General features: G+C 44.4%; 1 protein-coding gene across 1 annotated transcript in view; it reads right to left on the bottom strand.

Annotated features, from left to right (window-relative positions):
• The window catches only part of LOC135698968 (latrophilin-like protein LAT-2), a 260,484-nt gene that overhangs the window by 109,887 nt on the left and 129,159 nt on the right, over positions 1–21,438 (bottom strand). The window contains exon 3 of the mRNA XM_065219136.1: positions 7,431–7,536. Coding sequence (XP_065075208.1) covers positions 7,431–7,536 — 106 coding nt within the window. The remainder of the gene's footprint in view (positions 1–7,430; positions 7,537–21,438) is intronic.

Raw genomic sequence — 21,438 nt, 5'->3', positions numbered from 1 at the left:
TAACGGAGCCTTGTCCGACCCTATCCGGATAGTCGCTGGTGTGAGACAAGGATGTATACTATCACCGCTACTGTTTCTCATCGTAATCGACGAGATCATGGTAGGTGCAATTGACCGTGTACCGAACCGTGGGCTGCTTTGGCAGCCTATCACCATGGAGCATCTCAACGACTTCGATTTGGCTGATGATGTTGCTCTACTAGCACAACGGCGCTCTGATATGCAGAGTAAGCTTAATGACCTAGCCGAACGCTCCTCTGCGGCGGGTCTCACCATCAACGTCAACTAGATTAAATCGTTGGATATCAACACGGGCAACCCTTCCAACTTTACGGTAGCGGGGCAAGCAGTGGAGAAGGTCGAAAGTTTCCAATATCTTTTCAGCCAAATAGCGTCGGACGGCGGGACCAAGAGCGACATAGGTGCACGAATCAAGAAGGCTAGGGCTGCCTTTGCGAGTTTACGAAACGTATGGAGATCCAACCAGATAAGTCAACGCACCAAAATCCGAATTTTCAACTCTAACGTGAAATCTGTGTTGTTATACGCCATCGAGACGTGGTGTGTATCAGCGGAGAACACTCAAAAGCTGCAGGTCTTCATCAACCGATGCCTGCGGTAAACAATTCGTGCCTGGTGGCCTCACAACTGGATCTCAAATGCCGAGCTCCATCGTCGATGTCATCAGAAGCCGATAGCAACAGAAATTCGAGAGCGAAAGTGGAGGTGGGTCGGCCACACACTTCAACGGGGCGGAAACGAAATCTGCAAGCAAGCGCTGGATTGGAATCCAGCAGGACATCGCAGCAGAGGCAGACCCAGGGGCTCATGGCGGCGGAGCCTCAATAAGGAAATTAAGCAAGTCGATAGAAATCTGACCTGGGCCCAGGTCAAGGCAAAAGCGAGCAGCCGCCCAGGATGGAAGTCTTTCACGTTGGCCCTTTGCACCGCTGGTGACACAAACAAATTCATATGCGATCTTTTCATCCCGACGCGCGCGGTCGAACGGTAGATGATACCCGTCGTGTGGTCTGTTACAATGATTACAGCTTATTTTATATACACCTGCTTTACCTAAAACATTAACTGGGTCTTTAGTGGATCCTAACAATGATTTCAACTGGTTATGTCTACTGGTGAAAACTTAATCTAATCCGAATTGTTGTAACTGTGGTCTTAGTTTACAAGTAATATCTTGATCAAATGGAACGGACACTCGTTTCAAGGGTTCAGGTGCTGCGGTGAGGGTTGTAAATATTCTCCTTTGTAGAATTCTCGCTTTTTTTTTATCAATGATTGCCTGGATTGTGGTCTCCTTGTATCCGTTAAGTCTCGTTGTTTCGAAAATGTACTGTAATTCCTTAACTTTTCCTGTATCGCTGAGTGGAAGAGTCTGCATCCGATGAATCATGTGATGGAAGGCGACCATTTTCAGCTGGAACAAATGGTTTGACGTTTAGGGGATAACTCTTTTAGTGTTTGTTGGTTTCCTGTAAATTTCGTATTCAAGCGAAGATGATGATGACGACTCCCAGTTGACTAGAATATCGAGAAATGCGAGTTTCCCGTCTTTTTCTACCTCGTGAGTGAATATGATATCCTTGTGAATTCTGTTGATCTGATCTAAAAAAAGATATCGTCAACAATCCTCCACCAACGGTTTGGTAATAGTCCTTTCTCCTTAAGAATTGTCTCGAAGTTGGCCATGAAAAGTTCACACAGTAAGGGGGATATGGGGTTTCCCATTGGGGCTCCTTTCCTCTGCTTGTAGAAGTTACCTCGGAAAGAGAAGTAGTTCTCTTCCATACAAAGGCGGGTCAGGTTAAGGTACGTCCGAAGTCTGTTTCTCCATGCTGCATCCTCTCGTTGTGTTAATAGCCTGTCCTCCAAATGGTTGATCGCTTCCTTGACCGGTACGCTGGGAAAAAGAGCTGTGACGTCGAAAGATACCATAATCTCGTCCTCGTTGATGTCTCCTGAAGATTGTAGTTGCTGGGCGAACTCCTGGATGTTACTAACTGCTTTACTCTGGAACTGATTCGGCATACTCTGGAACTCTGTGACTAGCCACTTCGCTAGTTTGTGAGTGGGGGAACCAAGTGCAGACACGATCTCTCGCATTTCATTTCCCGGTTTGTGGACTTTGGGGAGACCTTTGATCCTTGGTAGAATGGTTTTGGATTCCCTTAAACGGCCTGCTCCATCTCCTAGTATTGATTTGCACTCCTTCAGTGCTTTCTCCACGCGTTCACTATGTTCTGTAAGGGGTCTACTCGAAGCTGTCCATTCGATCCGTTGTTAATCTTCGTTGTCATTTGATTGTCGTAATCGTCTTTGTCCATGATAACGACCGCGTTGCCCTTGTCTGCTTTAACGTAGTATACTGCTTTACTTTTCAGCTCCTTTACAATCCGAATTTCCTTCTCGTTGGCGCGACTTTGTTCCTGTCCGTCCTTGATTATGTTCGATGTGATAGTCCTAACCGTATTCTGTGATGTTGTTGAAAGCGTCTTGGTAATCGCTGTTTCTACGTCAATGATGATCTGCTCCACGTCTGGCTTGGTTGTAACCGCGTATCCTAGCCCCTTGTTGAGGTGTGTCAATTGTTCTTCCGTGAATGTGGTCGTCGATCGGTTTACAACCAACCCATCAATGTAGTGAACCCTCGGCGTCGTGGTGATGGTGGATGGGGTCTGCTCACCCGTTCGGTGTTTCGTCCGTCTCCGTTGAGACTCGTGTAGTAGTCTGTTTAGCTTCCTATCGCGCAGCTTTCGTTTCCTATCCGATTCGCACTCCTCTGCTACCTTCGCCCTAGACAACTCCTTGAATTTAATTGGATTCTCTTTGGCCAATTTGAGGTGTAGAGAATAACATTCCAAAATCTTCCAGTTTGCTATATAGCCGTCTGATGCTATCCTTGATGAACTCTGCTTCCATCCTCTTTACTACGCTGGGTGGGGTGGGTGTCCGTACCTTAATCCTATGGCTTATAAGTATAATCTTATATTTTTGGCATTTCTTCAGAAATACTACGTCCTTACGAAGCGATGCGATGGTTTTCTTCAATCCGATGAATTAATTTGGCTCCGACGGCTTGGTTGCCATGATGAATCCTGCGTTAGTTTGTTTACTAAAATGAGCTATGCCCATTTTGTTATGGCAAGTTTTGCTAATGAAATGCTCCTCGTGTTTATTAGTGAAATTCACATCAAAGGTTGATCAATTGCGCAGGAAATTAGTTTGGCACGGCATTTGTGACCAGCATACACCTTCCGGTCATATGAAACAGGTCATCTGTCCAAATCCGCCCATACAATTTTTTGTTTTGAATATCTGAATGGCAAAATAGTGAACTTTTCGTGAACGTTAACAGAAAAGAACTCACCAACACTGGGAGACCGTGAGCTCCTGCCCACCTGTGATAAAACCATCTCGCGGTTCGCCCATGGAGTGCGTGTAGGTGAGACGGTTTTATCACAGGTAGGCAGAAGCTCACGGTCAAGGTATGGAGGGTTTTTAGGTGTCAGATATTTTTTCCAAAAAAAATGTTCCACCCCCCGGGTTGACAAATCTTTAAATCGATTTATCTCCGTATATACGGCTTCCCAGAAAAACTTGAATTTCTGCTGTTTAAGTTTTTAAGCACCGTAAATAAAAATGTTTGTAGTGGTTGTACCACTACCTTAATCACTAAAAATGACAGTAAATCAAACGAAATCAAATTTTATCACCTTTAATTTAGCGTTAAAATGATTATTAGAACTTCATTGCAATCGGAAATATTTAAATTTTAGTAAACACATTTTTTTAAAGTGAAATTTAATTTTTTAGCTATATCTCGAAAACTTTCATACTGAGATTTTGTTGGACTGCATTTTTGGACTCAGCGCATGATTTTACATGGGAAATGACCATCAGCGCACAAATTTCAAATATGCTGTAAACTAGTGTTATCACCGATTGCCTGCGAAAAGCGATTTCCCTAACACAGATTTCAAAGTTGAGTTCCATCCGGTCTCAGTGGTGGTGTTCTCTAGTTCACAACGAAAGGCTCCCCGCAAGCAGATAGCTATCAAGGCTGGCCTCAACCGCTGATCGGATTCAGTTCCAATCACCGTGTGTGGTGGTGTCCGGTCGTCGGCATCAGCAGAAGCACAACGAAAGCCTGCCTGTAAGCAGCGAGCTACAGTCCACATGAGCATCTTTATTGATCGAAATCAGTAGCTCTTCGTGAGTCGCTGTGGGCCATCTATGCCAAGCAGGTCACCCTCATTCCAAACAACATACAGCCCACCAGCCTCATCTGAGTTTAACACCCTAATAGCTCAGCAATACTCAACCATCACGACAAATTGGTCCTTTTAAGGACCACCATAAATTTGTAAAAGAGTATTTTTTGGACATTTGTCGAGGTCATCAATCGGATGTCAGTTCTCATATCAAGATAGAGCTGGAATTAGGGCGTAACAGCTTTTGTAAACAATGACTTCTTTCGATGATGTCTTGAAAGTCAATGCTCGCCCACGCAAATCAACATCACCATCAGATAGGGTAAGACTTTCCCTATCCGACGCATGGGTTTGCTTGGGCGTGCCTTGAATTCCTCAAAACCATCGTGAGTTTACACAAGCTGTTACGCCTAATTCCAGCTAGGTATGTTCTTTTCGTCCTCTGAAAGAAACATGGGCCCAGGTCAGATTCCTATCGACTTGCTTTATTTTTTTGTTGAGGCTCCGCCACCATCAGCCCCTGGGTCTGCCTCTGCTGCGATGTCCTGCCGGATTCCAATCCAGGGCTTGCTTGCAGATTTCATTTCCGCCCCGTCAAAGTGTGTGGCCGACCTACCTCCACTTTCACTCTAGAATTTCTGTTGCTATCGGCTTCTGATGACATCGACGAGCTTGGCAATCGAGACCCAGTTTTAAGGCCACCAGACACGAATTATATACCGCAGCCAACGGTTGATGAAGACCTGCAGCTTCTGAGTGTTCTCGCTTTTTCGTAGTCAATGAATAACAAATAAAGGGACAGGATGATGCGGAGCAAGACAATATGGTCGATCTTCTCCTGTATTCGATTCAGGATAACTTTGCACAGAACTTTGAGAACAATACACAGTAACATGATGCCTCGCCAATTGTCACGCACAGTCAGATCCCCCTTCTTTGCGACCTTCACTAAGTCGCCCTGCATCCAGTCGGCCGGAAAAGTCGCGGTGTCCCAGATATTACAGAATAGTTGATGCAACATTAGAGCGGATACCATGAGGTCAGCTTTGAGCATCTTTGCTGATATGCGGAGTCTTGTTTGATTTCATGCTTCGGATAGCTGCTTCAATCTCCTGCAGTGATGGGGCCTCGGAATTGACGCGAGTAATGCGCCGCACCCTAGGCGGATCATGCCGAGATGTTGATGGCTGGTTGGCCGTCGAAACTTGAAGAAGTTGTTCGAAGTGTGTTGGCGAACCCACTGGGCAGACTCCGCCGGCTGTCAAGTGAGTCCCGGTTACACCCTTTGCGATTTGTGCGGTCGAGTATAAGTGGCAGTGGATTAACTGTCAAGAATAATGATTGGAACGGAAGGAAAGAGAGGCTGAAGATCATAAACAAAGTAAATTTATTGTGAAAAGAAATAAGATTTTGTTAATTGGAAAATTGTGAAATTTAATGAAAATTAAGGTTTCTTCCTGGTTAAATTTATAAAACTATTGTATCGAAAAGGTAACTGCTGAAATGTAAAATGAAGTGTATCTATTTAATTTAATCATTGTTGGAAACAGATTCGTACGTGGGAAGAAGTGGAAGAAAGCTAACCTTTAGGATTCGTGAAAATACCAAAATGTGAGTGTTTCTTTATATACCAAGCTAAAGCTAACAAAAAAAATAAAATTCCAGCTTTGAAGCTGCGCCAACCGGGCTGCTAGCAAAGAGGTGTTTTTGACCACGATACCGAAATACTTCCCCCAACAAAGTGCTCAAACCAGCGTTTCAGCTGGTCAGTGGGGTCGGTAAGCAACTGTCCAGTCGTGTCCTTCACTGGCATCCTCGGGTTCATCGTTGCTCCACTCAGGCGTCGTGAGATATCATAGAGGAGGCGTATATCGCCAGTATTTGCGGCTTTCTTCCCTTCGTCGGCCAGGGAGCTCACCCACGCTCGTTTTCTAGCCAAGCTGAAGTCTAAAACAAATAACATGAGGATTTTTAGAAGATCCATAATCACCAGGAGGTCTTTTGAATAATTTCTGAGCAGACTGGTATATTGAAAAATACTTGGGAGATGTGATTTGAATTGATGGGCAGTTGAAGATCTTCTAAAAGATGCTTGATCAAGCTGATGTCTAAAACAAATATCTTGGGATTTTCTGTTGGAGGTAGGGGTATTTTGAGTAATTTCTTATAGAATATCTAAGAGATGTGATTTGAAATGTTGGCCCACAACAGCCACCCACACTTCAAAGCATCAGATGAGTGCTTAGAGTGTCGGTTGCTTCAGCCGTTGTTGACATTTTTCATGCCTCCGGATAATCGAGTCCGACCTGTAGTCCCAGATAAAATGGTCATCTTCATCGATGGCACAACATAGAAAGACCTTGCATGGCCCTAGACGGTCAATTCGATTCATGCCTTGGAATCTTTTTTGAATAACTCTGATCAAATTGGTTGGATATATACCAAAAATGTGCAACGTCGTCAAATCTAGGACAGCAATTGAGCCCTCTGTGAATATTTCCTCAGATCAACCCTACGCATTTCACTTCTCATTTTGCAACGAGGTATGTAGGTATATACTTCCACGTAATCCGTTGCAACCCTTCCACCCATCCGCTCGGTATCAAGCCCGGTAATGCGCAAAAGTGTCAGCAAAATAGCAAAAATTGCCTTCCATTAAAGATAATGGAGCGAACCTGCGTTAGAACGACGTCAACGGCGACGAACAGGTCGCGCTTCGAGCTGTCACATCACACCGCCGCTGACTGACTGACAGAAAGGGGTCTTCTCACATGATGCCTCGCGAGCAAAGTGAAATTGGCGGCAAGACAGAATTGAAGATAATTTCCCAGGAAAATGACTTTCCCAGAATCACCATCATCTGCTGCTGCTGTTACCACTGCCGTCTTCCTGATGACTGTTTGCCTGCCTTCCAGAGCTTGTGCGAGTTAAGCTCGTTAGGCTCCCTTCACCGGTGGATGCGATTATCAAAATGGCCTTCGCTTTTTTACTCTGGCTTGGCTGACGGGCGCTCGGGTGTCTTCCGGATTAAATCGAGCAGCAAATTTCGGGCAGCCACCATCCGCTGGGGGATCGAATTACTTTACAGTGAAAGCAGTATGATGACGGCAGACTACTAAGTGGGGAATTAGCTCTATGGGGAGTTGGTGCTCGGTGAGGGGAAAGGGGGTTATATTAAATTTCCGCTGATGCAAAACTTACCTGAACGCCTCCCACGCCAATCACAAACAGCAGCTGACTCATGAAGAGCGACGCGAGCAGACTGAGCAGAGCCGTGCCTGCCAGCGATTTCAGGTCGGAAAACAAGCTGAAAAGAACAAACATGGAAAATGGTAGATGATGGATTAGATCCCGGTGACGAAGGTGGGTGGTGTGCAAGAAATGTGCTGTTTGTATTTGAAATAAGCGTATTGTTGTGAGAGTAAACATTTTCTTTTTAAATCGATTCAATCATCAGCTGCAAATCATCCAATGCATATCAAGCTTTTATCATGATGACGTTTACAGCGTGAACAGGACTGCAACGTGATTCCTTCTCACGTTGTTCAAATTCGCATGCAACCGTCTTGATTGGGAGCAGTTTTCCACCGCCTCCACGCATTCCCCACAAGTGCCTTGACTGAAAAGTGATAAACTTTCTCAAAATCCTTTCCCTTGCTACCCACCCACGCGGTGCAGCTGCATTCGAGAGATGGAATGGAGTCATCAAGTGGAAATTATTTATTGCATTAGCTCCCTCACTTTGAAAGAGGTTCATCGGATTGCTGCAGTGCATATCTGTGTTGTTGAAAACCCCCTCAAGGTGGGTGCAAACAGTGCACAACGCTGCAGAACCCGACTCAAATTGTGAATGTTCAATAGATTATGAAATACGTTTGTGACGGATCTTTCCATTATTGCCGTCTCAATGTAACTCAATTATTCATTTTACATTTGATGATGCAATATTCAACCTTTTTATTCCGGAGGGTTCAGTACTGCTGAGCTTCGATCAGGAAACGTTTCCCGATGGAAACTTACTGCAACATTTTCCACTGCTACTGATGCTTTTATACTACTAAAATATTTATCACAAATTTTTGCCACCTTTCAGCCTGGATACGGTCCGGTTTTACACCGCCACACACCGTTTGAATGTGAATTGAATCTCTTTATTGGAATAGGTGTTTAACTATGATCGTGTCATGATCAGTCCCGCTCCTGATTCGTCCATTGGTTCTAGCGCTTTACCAACCATCAACTATGCATCGCCCGCCTGTCACCTGAACACTCTGGGACGCATTGAAGTTAGCACTACGGAAGCCCCTTCTTCTCCCGCCACAGTCGAGTTAATCCAGTCATCGTCCTGCAGTCGTCCTGGACCTGTGTGTGGGCTTGGAGAAGGGGTCTTCCAACCCGCAACTCAAGGCAAGTATGTTCGTGTCATCACCAGTTCCGTTGCTTCCAGCGCTTCACCGCCTCAAGAGCAACAAACGGCTGGTTCGACTGAAACGTCATACTCCGATGGCTTCAAATCCCACATCACCGATGGGACATACAGCACTGCACCGGTTCTTGCTCGCCACGTTTTGGAACATCCCAGACCAGAACGCGCTGCCTGCTGCCTCAAGGAAGCCCCTGAGCCACTCAACCCAGTCGCGCTTGCTGATTCCTGTCGTCGTAGTCGTTATGGCCCTGTGGTTGAGAAGGGATCTTCCAACCTTCTACATCAGGCAAGTATGCGTTTGTTGGTAACAGTTCTTCTCCTGATTCGTCTCTGTGTTCCAGAGCACCACCATGCTCGTTTCGGCTGATCGATCATTCTGCAGACCTCCAACCGACTTCGTTCGACCGCCTGTTGGTGTATTACCAGAACGTTCGTGGCCTGCGAACAAAGATTGATGATTTTTTCCTGACTGCCGTTGACTCTGACTACGATTGCATAGTTCTTACGGAAACCTGGCTCGATGACCGCATTAATTCATCTCAATCATTTGGCAGTCTATTCACGGTATTTCGAAATGACCGCAACCACCAAAATAGTATCAAATCGCGTGGGGGAGGCGTCTTGATTGCGGTATCCAAACGCCTAAGCTCATGCATCGATTTTGCTCTAGTTTGCACTTCTCTAGACCTAGAGCAGCTGTGGGTCAAAATAACGACGCCTCGTAGATCAATAAGTATTGGTCTGATTCGAGCAGCATTGCAAACCACATCAGTTCGATTGGTACAGTGTTTTCTCGACTAGAACAAACCGACCTAGCTCTGGTATTTGGTGACTACAATCAGTCTGCGCTCTCTTGGAACGTTTCTGCAAACGATTTTCCTAGCATTGATGTTCTTCGCACGAACATGCCCGCATCCTGCTGGGCTCTCCTTGATGGTTTCAACCTGCATGGCTTAACGCAAATCAACTCGATACTGAATAGCAACTCTCGGCTGCTTGCTCTCGTTCTTGCGAACGAAGCTGCAGGACTGGAATGTTCTATTCTAGAAGCCCCAGAGCCTTTGATTGAGCTCGACTTTCGTAGAGCAGATTTCGTCGCGCTGAGTCACTCGCTTGCACAGGCAGATTGGCAGTTCTTTGACACGTGTTCATCTATTGATGAAGCCGTCAACTACTTCGCTGAGGTCGTTGGCCGGGCAGTAACTGAATCTGTCCCATTGAGGAGACCCTCTCCCAAACCCGCATGGTCCAATGCTTGACTACGGAATTTGAAACGTCTGAGATCGAAGGCCCTCCGCAAATACTGTCGTACTCGTAACCCATTCACCAAACCACAGACAAACAGACGTAACTCTTTGAAAAAGTTTTTCTTGAAAACATAGTATCTCAAAACATAGGACCTCAGTAGCGACATCTTTCAGGCTTCTCGCAGAAAACAAGCTTGCTCGCTAACTCGCAAACAATATTGCATAAAAGTTCTATAGAATGTATAGAAACGTCAAAGTGATCCGATGCCAGCGCTGCGGCGAGTAGTTCGCGGAACTGATAATATTCAAATCAACCGTTGAATGCGTGAACGAAGATACACAATGAAGAGTTACGTCTGTTTGTCTGTGACCAAACGATTATTTTCATCAGCGAGCAACGAATATCGCACATATAACCGCATTCTTTACAAGAGCTACACAAGGCGTGTGCAGGCTAATTTACGGCTTAATCCAAAGCAGTTCTGGTCATTCGTGAATACCAAACGAAACGAAGAGGGGCTACCAGTCGAAATTCACCTGGGTGATAGAATCGCCAGCAATTCCCTTGAGAAATGTAATCTTCTGGCAGAACATTTCAAAAGCATTTTCATGACATTACGGCTTCGTTGTCCCAAGTTGCTGAAGCAAGCGGTGAGGGACACTCCCATTTCATTTTTTCGATTACCTCGGTTACAGTAGACCTCGTCGAATCCGCCATCAAGAAGCTGAAATTTTCTAATGCTGCTGGCCCTGACGGGATCCCCTCAAGCATCCTGAAGCGATTCTGTTCAGAGCTTACAACACCGCTTTCGAAGCTGTTCAATATTTCATTACAGCAGGGGGAGTTCCCTACGCGTTGGAAATCGTCATTCATGTTCCCGATCGACAAGAAAGGAGACAAGAGAAATTATTATTATATTATTATTTAACTTTATTAATGAGGCTTTCAGCCTTGGGCTGGTTCGCCTCCAGCAAGAGAAATTACGTTTCTCCTGACCAACACGGTTCTTATCCCAAAAGATCAATTTTCAACAAATCTTGCTCCGTTCATTTCTTTATGTCTTCCTAGTATGGAAGCTGGAGCGCAGATGGACGTTGTATATACAGATCTTAAGGCTGCATTCGACCGGGTTGACCACTCCATACTGCTAGCTAAACTTGAAAAACTCGGTGTATCCTCGGGTTTAACTCGTTGGTTCAAGTCCTATCTAACCAATCGGGAACTTTGTTTTAGAAACGGATCATAGCAATCGGACTATTTTACAGAGAGCTCCGGTGTTCCTCTAGGTAGCAACTTGGGACCATTGCTATACTCGATTTTTGTGAATGAGGCCGGACTGATCCTCCCAACTGCTTGTCGATCGTTCTACGCGGATGATGTGAAGATCTATGTGATTGTTCGTAGTTTCGCCGATTGCTTGCGGCTTCTGCACCTAATCGATACGTTCGAAGACTGAAACAAGAAACAATCTCACGTTGAATGTACAAAAATGTAATGTTATCTCATTTCATCGCAAGCTGAAACCAGTGGCATTCAACTATACGATAAATCACCAACTTCTGCAACGTGTGGACAATGCTCGTGACCTAGGAATCACGCTGGACTGCGCCTTAACCAGAGCTTAAAATTATTGACTGCCTAGGCTGAGTGTGAAAGCACTGCACTATTCAATCCATTGCTCTGTGCAGACCGTTCGTACCAAACGGTAAAGGACGAGGCAATGAAAGAGCCAACAAAAACATTCAGTCACTCACGAGCATGTGGCGCACACCGCTTGCCTTCACTCACACAGCATGTAATTGAGTCATTTTTCCATAGAAAATGCACGCTCAGTCATTCAAAACAAATATTGGGTACCATCACAGAAGAATAAACGTGTTGACTGAGCTACTGACCGAGTGCTAGGCTGTCAGTGACTCGTTTACCTCTGAATCATTCAGACTCTCACGAGGCAGTGAATGATGAGGCAGATGGCAGTTCATATTCATGTCAAAATGACTCAATGAACCTGACTGTTTTGTGCACTGGCCTTAACATTCAAGCTTCATTACTCGGGCATCGTTACCAAAGCTAACAGGCAACTCCGGTTCATTTTCAAGATCGCCGACGAGTTTCGCGATCCTGCTTGTCTAAAAGCTCTATACTGCTCTCTAGTGCGATCGATCTTGGAATTCTGCTCGGTAGTATGGTGCCCGTATCAAGCAGTTTGGATAGCGAGGATTGAATCTGTTCATAGGAAATTTGTTCGATATGCCTTTCGTCACCTTCCTTGGAATGACCCTGTGAACCTTCCGCCGTACGAAGATCTTTGTCAATTCCTGGGTCTTGAAACACTAGAACATAGGCGGACGATTAGTTAGGCCGTGTTCGCAGCGAAAGTACTTATTGGTGATATCGACTCTCCAGGAGTCTTGGCTGAATTCGAAATCTACGCACCCGAACGAGTTCTTCGGTCGCGGAGTTTCCTGCATCTTGGACCTCGTGCTGCGAACTACAGCTTGCATGACCCAATACGGTTCATGTCCAGGCGTTTCAATGAGTTTTGCGAGTTGTTCGACTTTAACTGTGCAGCGGAAACCTTTCGTCACCGTATTCAACGCAGACTCCTGAGTGGTGGTGAGTAGCTGTCCATTTAATGAACACGTGAAGGATTGTGCTAGCTGTTTATTTTTTGTTTCCGGTTCAACTGCATGACGAGGACTTCTACCTGAATCACGGACAACTCTATGCCATAGGAGGATAACTTGCTATAGACTTGATTTATGTTCGTTCGAAAAACAAATTAAATAAATTAAATTAAAACTATGTGTGTTTGACCTGCATCTAGATCACGTATGATCTGATGAGTTGATCTCAGACAGGTGTCTCTGAACCTTTCCAGGATAAAAACTCACCGTTCTTCTAATGTCTGAATTCCAGCCAGGAGGTGGATCTCAGAATTTCTAATTTGCGGGAGACTACTTAGGACCATCCTAAGGATCTTGTTCTGGATTCTTTGGAGTTTAAGGTGATGGTTTAAGGTGATTTGGCGCAACTCTCCCAGATTGGCATCCCGTATTATATTACGGGAAGGATGATTTGTTTGTAGACAGCAAGCTTATTTTTCAGGGACAGGGTTGACTTCCTGTTGATAAGTGGATACAACGATCTTATCAAGATGTTGCACTTGGTTTTCGTTTTGTCAACGTGCTCCCTGAAAAGAAGCTTGCTGTCATCACTGTGCCGTTCAGGCAGATCTTGTTATTCTTCGACGGAACAAGTCTTGGAGATTTAAAGTGCGGAAAGATGATGACCTGGGTCTTTGCCGCGATGATACGGATCTTCCAGCTGTTGAAATATTCAGACAGGACGTCCAGACATCTCTGAAGTTTGGCAGTCAGAGCTCCGATGACCCTACCCTTGAAGACGATGGATGTGTCATCTGCGAACAGAGACAACGAACCACCATCAGGGAGATCGGAGGCATATCGGAGGTGAACAGGTTGAATAGAATGGGGCCAAGGATGCTTCCTTGCGGAACCCCAGGACCGATGTTGAAAGCATCCGATGTGATGCCATTCAGAGAGACTCGGAACGCCCTATCCGATAGATAGTTGTTTATTATCTGCACTAGGAAGATTGGAAGACCGCACTGCTGCAATTTGAACATCAGGCCATCATGCCAGACATTGTCGAACGCTTTTTCAACGTCCAACAACACCTGGGCAGATGTTTTCGAAACAGACTTGTTCCGTCTGAGAATGTTTGTTACTCGACTCAGCTGGAGGACGGTCGAACGACCTTTCCGAAAACCAAACTGTTCCTCAAGTAACAAGTTGTTTTCATCGGCAGATGTTAGGAGTTGGTGGTGCACTGCTCTTTCGAACAGTTTTGATAACCCTGAGAGAAGGCTGATTGGTCGATAACTTGAAGGAGAGGACGGATCCTTCCCAGGTTTACGGATGGGTATGACTTTAGCTGACTTCCAGCACGAGGAGAGTAAAAATCAGTGCCAGATGTTGTAGAATCTGGAACTCTAGTGTTTGAGGATGTTGTCAAGACCTGGAGCTTTCATGTTTTAAGATGATTTAGTATAGGTCAACAGTTCGTCAGCCGTTATTTCAGATTCCTCGAAAAATATATTAGGCCCAGCTTCGTGAGGGCTGACGATGTTTTGTCCGAGATTATGGGAGCTGACAAAGTGTTGACCTATCGCGGCAGCCTTCTCTTCAGGAGTTATCAGATGAACCACTGGGTCACCGGGACCATCCAGTGGGGTCAGTGGTCGGATGGAGTTACGGAGTCTGATGAGATTTTTGGTAATTCTATCAAGGTTCAGAGTATTGCTCACCTGCCTGGATACTGGCATGTGTTGTTCCCTGGCCCAGGATATCGTACCCTCGATAGAATGCAGACACCGGTCAACGTCTTCGGGCGTCTCCGGTTGGACAGCGTAGTCGATGGTTGTGTCGAACCAGTTTTGACATTGATGTCAGTTGACACGATAGTAGTTGCGCCGGGAAGCTTCGAATCGGTTCACCGAGGAACCAACTTCGGCCACCACCGGATAGTGGTCCGAACTCAGCTCTTGGTGTCTCCCATGTTACTGACGAAGATGTCGATGGTGGAGTGTACGCCAGACCGGCTCAACCGGGTGGGAGAATCCAGCGCTAATATGGTGTAGCGAGCCTCTTGCAGGTCGTTGTTCAGGATTGTGCCGTTTTGGTTGCGTCGACTGTTGCCCCAAGCCTGGTGTTTGGCGTTCATGTCGCCCGCGATGATGTACTTTTCGCGCGGTCGAGTTAGTCTGATGATATCCCTCCGTAGGTCTGCTGCCGATCCGTCCCTGATGGTGACTTTCTTGGGGCAGTAGGTCGCAATGATGGTAATAAGGCCGACAGGAGTGGAGACTTCTACCCCAAAAGCCGAAGCCGAAAGTCAGAAAGGTAGACGTTTACCTCCGGTTTCTGGTGGGTTTTAGTGATGACGACAATGTCGATGTTGCGTTCGTTGAAGAAGTGAACGAACTCGATGTTCTTGCTCTTGAGCGAGCAAGCGTTCCAGTTGTCGATCTTGATGGCTTCACGGTCCATAATTGTCGATGAAACGTGATGCAGCAAGAATCTGCTCGGTTCTGGTTCTGCAGCAGCGCTTGATGATGATTGCTTCTGTCATGATGGTTATGAGTTCCTCTATTGTGAGCAGTTCTTCGTTTTCGTTTGATGGTGGGGCGTCATCTCGATGCCACGATAGTCCCGGGGGAGGAGACGAAACCGTAACCGCATAGGACTGACGGCTTGGATTAGCCGAAGGGTTTGGCACCTCAGCGGATGGCAGGACCGATGCAGCAGCAGTCAAACGGATGTTGAGCGGAAGTGGCGGAAGACCCGGAATCGGACGCCGTTGAACCTTTTTCCGACCAGGCTGGTTCTGCGTGGAGGCCCTTTTGCGGATTTCCATAAATTCCGCACGCTTCGGACTAGACTTGCTGGTAGCTCGATGTGCTGCACCACAGTTGGCACATTGTGGATCGGCGTTCTCCATCCTGTCGCATGCTTCAGGTGCGTGCTGCTTGCCACATTCGTTGCAGCGATGAGCCATGTGGCAATTTTTGGTTCCGTGCTTAAACATGAGGCAGTTTGAGCATTGGGTGACGTTACGGGGGCGAATACACTGCAGGTCCTTCAAACACGTTGTGTTTCGCTCGAGGTGGATCAAATACAACTGGTCACGGTACTTACGGGAGACGTCGTGCCGATTCATCTTGAAGACTTGCGGCGGCTTTAGGCCGTTCTTCTTCAGTTCATCCGACAGCGTGGCGATTTCCATGTCGGGCAGACCACGAAGGACCACCTTGAGCGGCTTGTCTTCCTCGACATCGTGAGAGAAACATTCCCATTTTTCCCGCTTCAGCAGTTCTTCGATGGCGTTGTAGTACTTCCTTGCTGGTACCATCAGCATGGTGCACTTCAAGCCTTACTCGATGTAGAATTTGATGATTTCCTGAAGTCCGCACACTAAAAAAATTTGAATTTTACTGGTGATGTAAACATCCATGAATGCAAACATTCATGCATGTAAACTTCCTTTTCTTGCAAGAAATGTTGCAAACAAAGGTGGAAAGTTGCATACAATATATGGAATATTGCATGACATGTCTCATAAATTTACACGATTTATAATGTAATTTTGTATGATTTATGACGCTCCATTTATGTGCATCATAGTAACGGAAATTTTCACTACTTTTTTTTAGCTGTGCGGGCGGGAATCCCTTGAATCCGGTTCATCACCATTTTCGAAAATGGCGTACCGGTTGTTAGACAGCAGCAATTTTTACAATGCCGACTGAGCGTTGGCGGTTTCCTGTCGGGGACGCTTCGCGGACGCGCTTGCAACCGCTGGGATCAATCGATGTTTCGCTTAACACCGCGAAAGAGAGACGCGAACGCTATCGAACGAAAACGAATACTTTCCAGAGAGACAGAGAGCGGACGAAACCGGTCTGAACTGCTTGACGATCAAGAAGAGAATCATGAGAGAGCGATCCCAGGTTGACAGGCGGTTTTATCAGCCTCGGTGTGATGGTGTTGATCGTCTACCACACCGACGATAACCGTTGTAGTCAACTGTGGCTGTGGATGGTGGTAACGCTTGACGGAAGGTGCATTTAGGGTCGGAATAGGGATGTTCATAAAGCGGATACATTCGATTTCCAATTCAATTTTTTTTTTAAATTTAATTTAACTACTCCTCAAAACCTAAAAGAAATTATGTACAAAAACAATGCAACGTATGTTATAGGTAACAGTCTACAACTTTGCCCAAGATAGATCCTACTATCTCTTTAGGGGGAAAAGTTAGGTTGTTCATTTCTATCATAGTAGGCCATGCTAATTTTTTGAAATGTTAGGATTGTGGGCAGTACTTATGTGAACAATTCCTCTGAAGGCATTTTTTAAGGTTAAGTCAATAGTGATTTTGGCATCCCTGACTACTGTGAGCTGCCCACTATCATTTCCGGCCAAACAATGTTCCAGGTAACCAATATTTAACAGGTTTAGGTCTACCGCACCGAAAGGTCTCCCACACCGATACGCCCTTTGACTTGAAAACTAAAAGAGGTCTTTAGTGCCCTTCGAGAAGCTGCTGTTGACTGAAGACCAGCAGCTTGGGACATAGCCATAGGGGACTCCCCCTTTGAGCCTCAGCGGTTCCGGGGCTAAAAAAGTTGTCTTACAAGGTGCGTGTATCAAAGAAGGCTAGCGTTGTCTTTGTGAGCTTCCGAAATCTCTGGAGATCAAATCAGATTATTCAAATAAATATTGGCAATAATTTGATGGTGTAAAGTACAATGATGTTGAGATTTTATTCAAAATTTAATACGCTTCAAACCATTGCTAAAATAATGTAGAAATTTCCATAAATTATTCAAATAATAATGAATGAGTTTTCGTTTCTCGCGCTGTCGCATGAACGCTCCACTAAATACCGTCAATGCCAACAAAGCCAACTTTCTCACCTCGAATTTTAAGATTTCAATCTAATTTCTTGCACCCACTCTGCTCTTCTCTGGCTCTGATGCTGAACCACGACTTACACCCTCTGCAATATTGTGTGCATCTCCTCATCCAGTGCACCCGAAAGAAACTGTGACACATTACCGCATAAAACCCCCTGCGGGTATGCAGTTTCAACTGCGGAAAATACGACGATTGCTGGTGGGTGGTGCATAGGTGGAAAGTGTAAACTTGATGGTTTAAATATGCAAATGCCGCATTCATTTAACGGTTCCACCGCGCGCATCTCTCCCACCCATCATCGCCATCATCGTTCAATGGTTGCGGCATGGCACACGCTCTCAATTTATAAGGAATGCTTTCACTTCTTCCTTTGTGTGTCAAAGGAAAAGTGCGACTCCTTCTTCCTTAATGGCGTTGGCGACAGAAAGATCGTGAGCAAAATGTGCATTAGAGATGTGCACTTTTTGGTGGGAGGAACAGAAGGCTCTATACCAGCCCGTCTGCTTTGCTAACTTCTGCCACATTGATTTCGAATGTGCCTCGACAAGTAACCTTGTGGCAGGTGCAGGTTGCCGGCATAGGGAGGCAAGAATATTCCATTCTAGGGCTCTGGCTTGATGAAATTCCTAGCACACGCCGCTGCTTAAGCTAGAAGCAAGCTAGAACGTATAAATTAGGGTGGGTCAAGTTTATATGGTAGATCACAACCCCTGCTGGTTACCGGTTTTTCGATTTGTATTTAGGTCCTCAATAACTGTGCCAAAATCTGTTCAAGTTCCATTTGGAATTTGCGAAAAAAAAATTGAATTTTGTATGCGATTACAAATTTACTCAAATTTGGCCATATTATGGACTTAGATTGATGGTATTAAAGAACTTTGTCGAAGATCTTAAATTGATTCGACTTCTGTAGCACTTTAGGTCAAGTGCTACGCGCATGCCTATCCCGAGTAGAATACCATATCTTAGCAAATTTTGGTATCAAAAATAGGGAATCTAAAGAACTTTTATTGCTACTGGTTTGATCGATATAGGAGGTAAGATATCAAAAATAATATCAGAAAACCTATGAGTTATTAACTGAGTAATAGAAAAATAAGCTATTTTCATATCTCACGAATAACAGAGCTGAGCTAAGCTTCATCATATACAAACGAATATCATGTTGAGCTATATTACAGAAATATAAAAATTAAAAAAAAGCTACGGTACGGATTCAATGAGTTTTGAACACAGAGGTAAGTTGCGTGACTGTCGTGTGTGGACCACTCAGTTTTTTTTTGTTAAAGTTAGGAGTAAAATGAACCAAAAGTTCAGAGATGCCAGATTTACAGACATGTTGTGAATGTACAGACTTTTATTTTTTTCATAGACATTTTTTTTTTCGTTACAGACATTAACAGCCTTTTTAGTTTTTTCACACAGACTTTCGTAATCAAGTGAAAATTTTAAAATTTATTTGGCTGCACTGTTTTACATCTTTAATCAAATTACATGGCATCTGGCAATTTCGCATCTCTGCAACAGTTTTCAAAGATGAAAATAGAACAGATATCGGCGCCGGTAGTGTAGTGGTAAGCGTGATTACCTCTCACCCCAGCAGGCCTGGGTTCAATCCCAGTCGGCGTCACCGGGATGTTCTGAGGCATAACATCTCTGATCAGGCCTTCCTTCGGTACACACTAATCCAGCATTTAGTTGTTCGGTACTTTTTTGTACTGGGCTTACACGGTAAAACGAAAGATTTACTGAAAATTCAGTTTAAATCAGGTGAATAACCGACGTTCTGTAAAACACAAACTGAACTTCGGCATCGTTTGATGCAAAATACTGTACACAGAATATTTATTTACTGAGAAAGTCGTTAATTTCCAAATTTTCGTGATTTCACGAAAAGTCAGTAAAAATAATTACTGTGCACAAAGTAGTCTTTATTTTTTACCGACTGGTCAGCAAAATAGCCACCTCCTTTTACCGACCACGAATTGTAAACTCTAACCTGTCAATTTTATTCCCGCCGCCATTTTAGCTTCAGTAAAATCCGGGAGCAAATGTTGAATCCCGCAGTTTTGTTAAAATTTGAATAATATCATGAATTATATCATGACGGAACTGGGAAAGCTCGACAGCGAAATTGAAGACCTATTTCGTTGGTACCAACACTAATTATTTACTCTTTTTGCAGTTCCTTGATCTCCAACAAATTTTGATTAACAAAATGGATGTTTGTATTGTTTGCTTTCACTGTCGACGCGCTATTCCGGGGTACGAGGAATTAAGTCGTCATATTAATTGGCATGTTATAAACGGGGAATTGCACCAGGATTCATGCTTTTATTACTGCACATTCACTACTTTTAATAAAACTGGGTAACACGGTATTATAATGAACCAAATAACTGTCTTCTCAGTTAAATTGCAGTGAAATAAACAAAAAAAAAATACTGGGTTTTCCAGTATACGCAACTAGAACCAATTACTGAATGAACAGTTATTTTTGACAGATTGACTTTACGGACAGTTCGGTAATGCAAATTATTTCTGTGATGATTACTGGGCGATCCGCAATTCAAAAACCCAGTAAAATTTTACTGACCCCAGTAAGCTAAAGTTAGTGTGTAGGGAAGTAAAACCGTTGGTCCCCGGTTCATGAGTTGATGGGTCGATAGGTAGGGTCTAGCTGTGGGAACTGTTTGGTTTTGGTATTGCATTTGCATAATTTGGTATTGGAATGGTATTGTGGGAACTTTTTTTTGTTTGTATTATTGTTGGGTATTTTAATTCTTATGTCAGGCTCATCCATACCAATTTAAGGTATCGAGATATTCGTTTCTGCTCGGGTTATGTCAGGCTGATGAACACCAAATGTTGGTACCAAGGACAGAATTAGTTATTTATAACTTATTCTCTCCTGCTCGGGATAAGCTTATAGCTATGTGTGGAGCACTTGCTCTAAAGTAAAATAATAAAAACTTTTTGTCCAGAAGTTGGATCGATTCGCAGTCTTCGAAAAAGTTGTTCCACCGCACCAAGGGTAAACATTGAGCTTTATTCGAATTTAAGGCATGCATCTGAATAGTTTAGTTCGCATCCAACCGATAGAGCTCTCCCGCAAATTCAGAGCATTACCAAATTCGTTCAAATTTGACATAGATGTTGTGGACCTCAATATACATCGAAAGAGCAGTGAGTAAAAAGGGGGTTGGAAAGACGACCCACCCTAGTTTGCATAGAGCAAGGCAAAGGTTTGCCATGAATAAGAAGTTATTCCAACGAGAGAAGGCTGCCACAGCTTTGATGCGGCATGAAAGTGCGACAACGAATAGAATGAATTTTATTACAAACTGTCACATCGGTGAAGAACTTCCAACAGCTGAGGGGCTGAAAAGGCAGGAGGAGGTACGTTCATTTGACTACGAACGAGCAAACACACTTCATTATTGCGGATGGTGCCGATCAGTCGTTATCGGCTATGCACAGGAAAGTGCACTTGAAAGTATGGAATCCAGGACTGATGGTGTTTTGCGGTTACGGAGTTCGTGACTTTGCCGACCACCACTACTTCGGTCGGCAATCATTTCTATGGATAGGATTAGTAAAGCAATTGCAGTACAATTTTGGAAACTAAGAGTTTGCACTCCTGTACGGAAAGTGTAATTCAGACTACTATCAGACACGATCTTCTTATATTTGCATCAAACTTTGAATAATTGATGGCTGTGGACAATCATTACCCTTTGTGCTAAAATTCGGCCATTTTGAATCTTGACGTTATCAACATTTTTCATAAAATCGTAGCAGGAAGACCAGCCCATGCAAAGTCCCACATCGAAATGATAGCAAATCGGAATCACATTTAGATTTTAACATCAAATTGAAATCCTGTAAGCTGACGATTGACAAGTATGATTTAAAGTGTTGTTTTCATTTCGCAGTATTTTTGATCTACATCTCAATATACAAGCATTTTGTTCATTATCGCAAAATATTAGACCCGTGCGCCCGTACGGCCGTGACGTTTGTTTTCTTTGTC

Source organism: Ochlerotatus camptorhynchus, unplaced genomic scaffold (assembly GCF_037179485.1).
Source record: "Ochlerotatus camptorhynchus isolate MF236.1 unplaced genomic scaffold, CSIRO-AGI_Acam_v1.1 ptg000099l, whole genome shotgun sequence".
In the NCBI taxonomy this organism is placed as follows: Eukaryota; Metazoa; Arthropoda; class Insecta; order Diptera; family Culicidae; genus Ochlerotatus; species Ochlerotatus camptorhynchus.
This window is presented reverse-complemented; position numbering and strand designations above follow the sequence as displayed.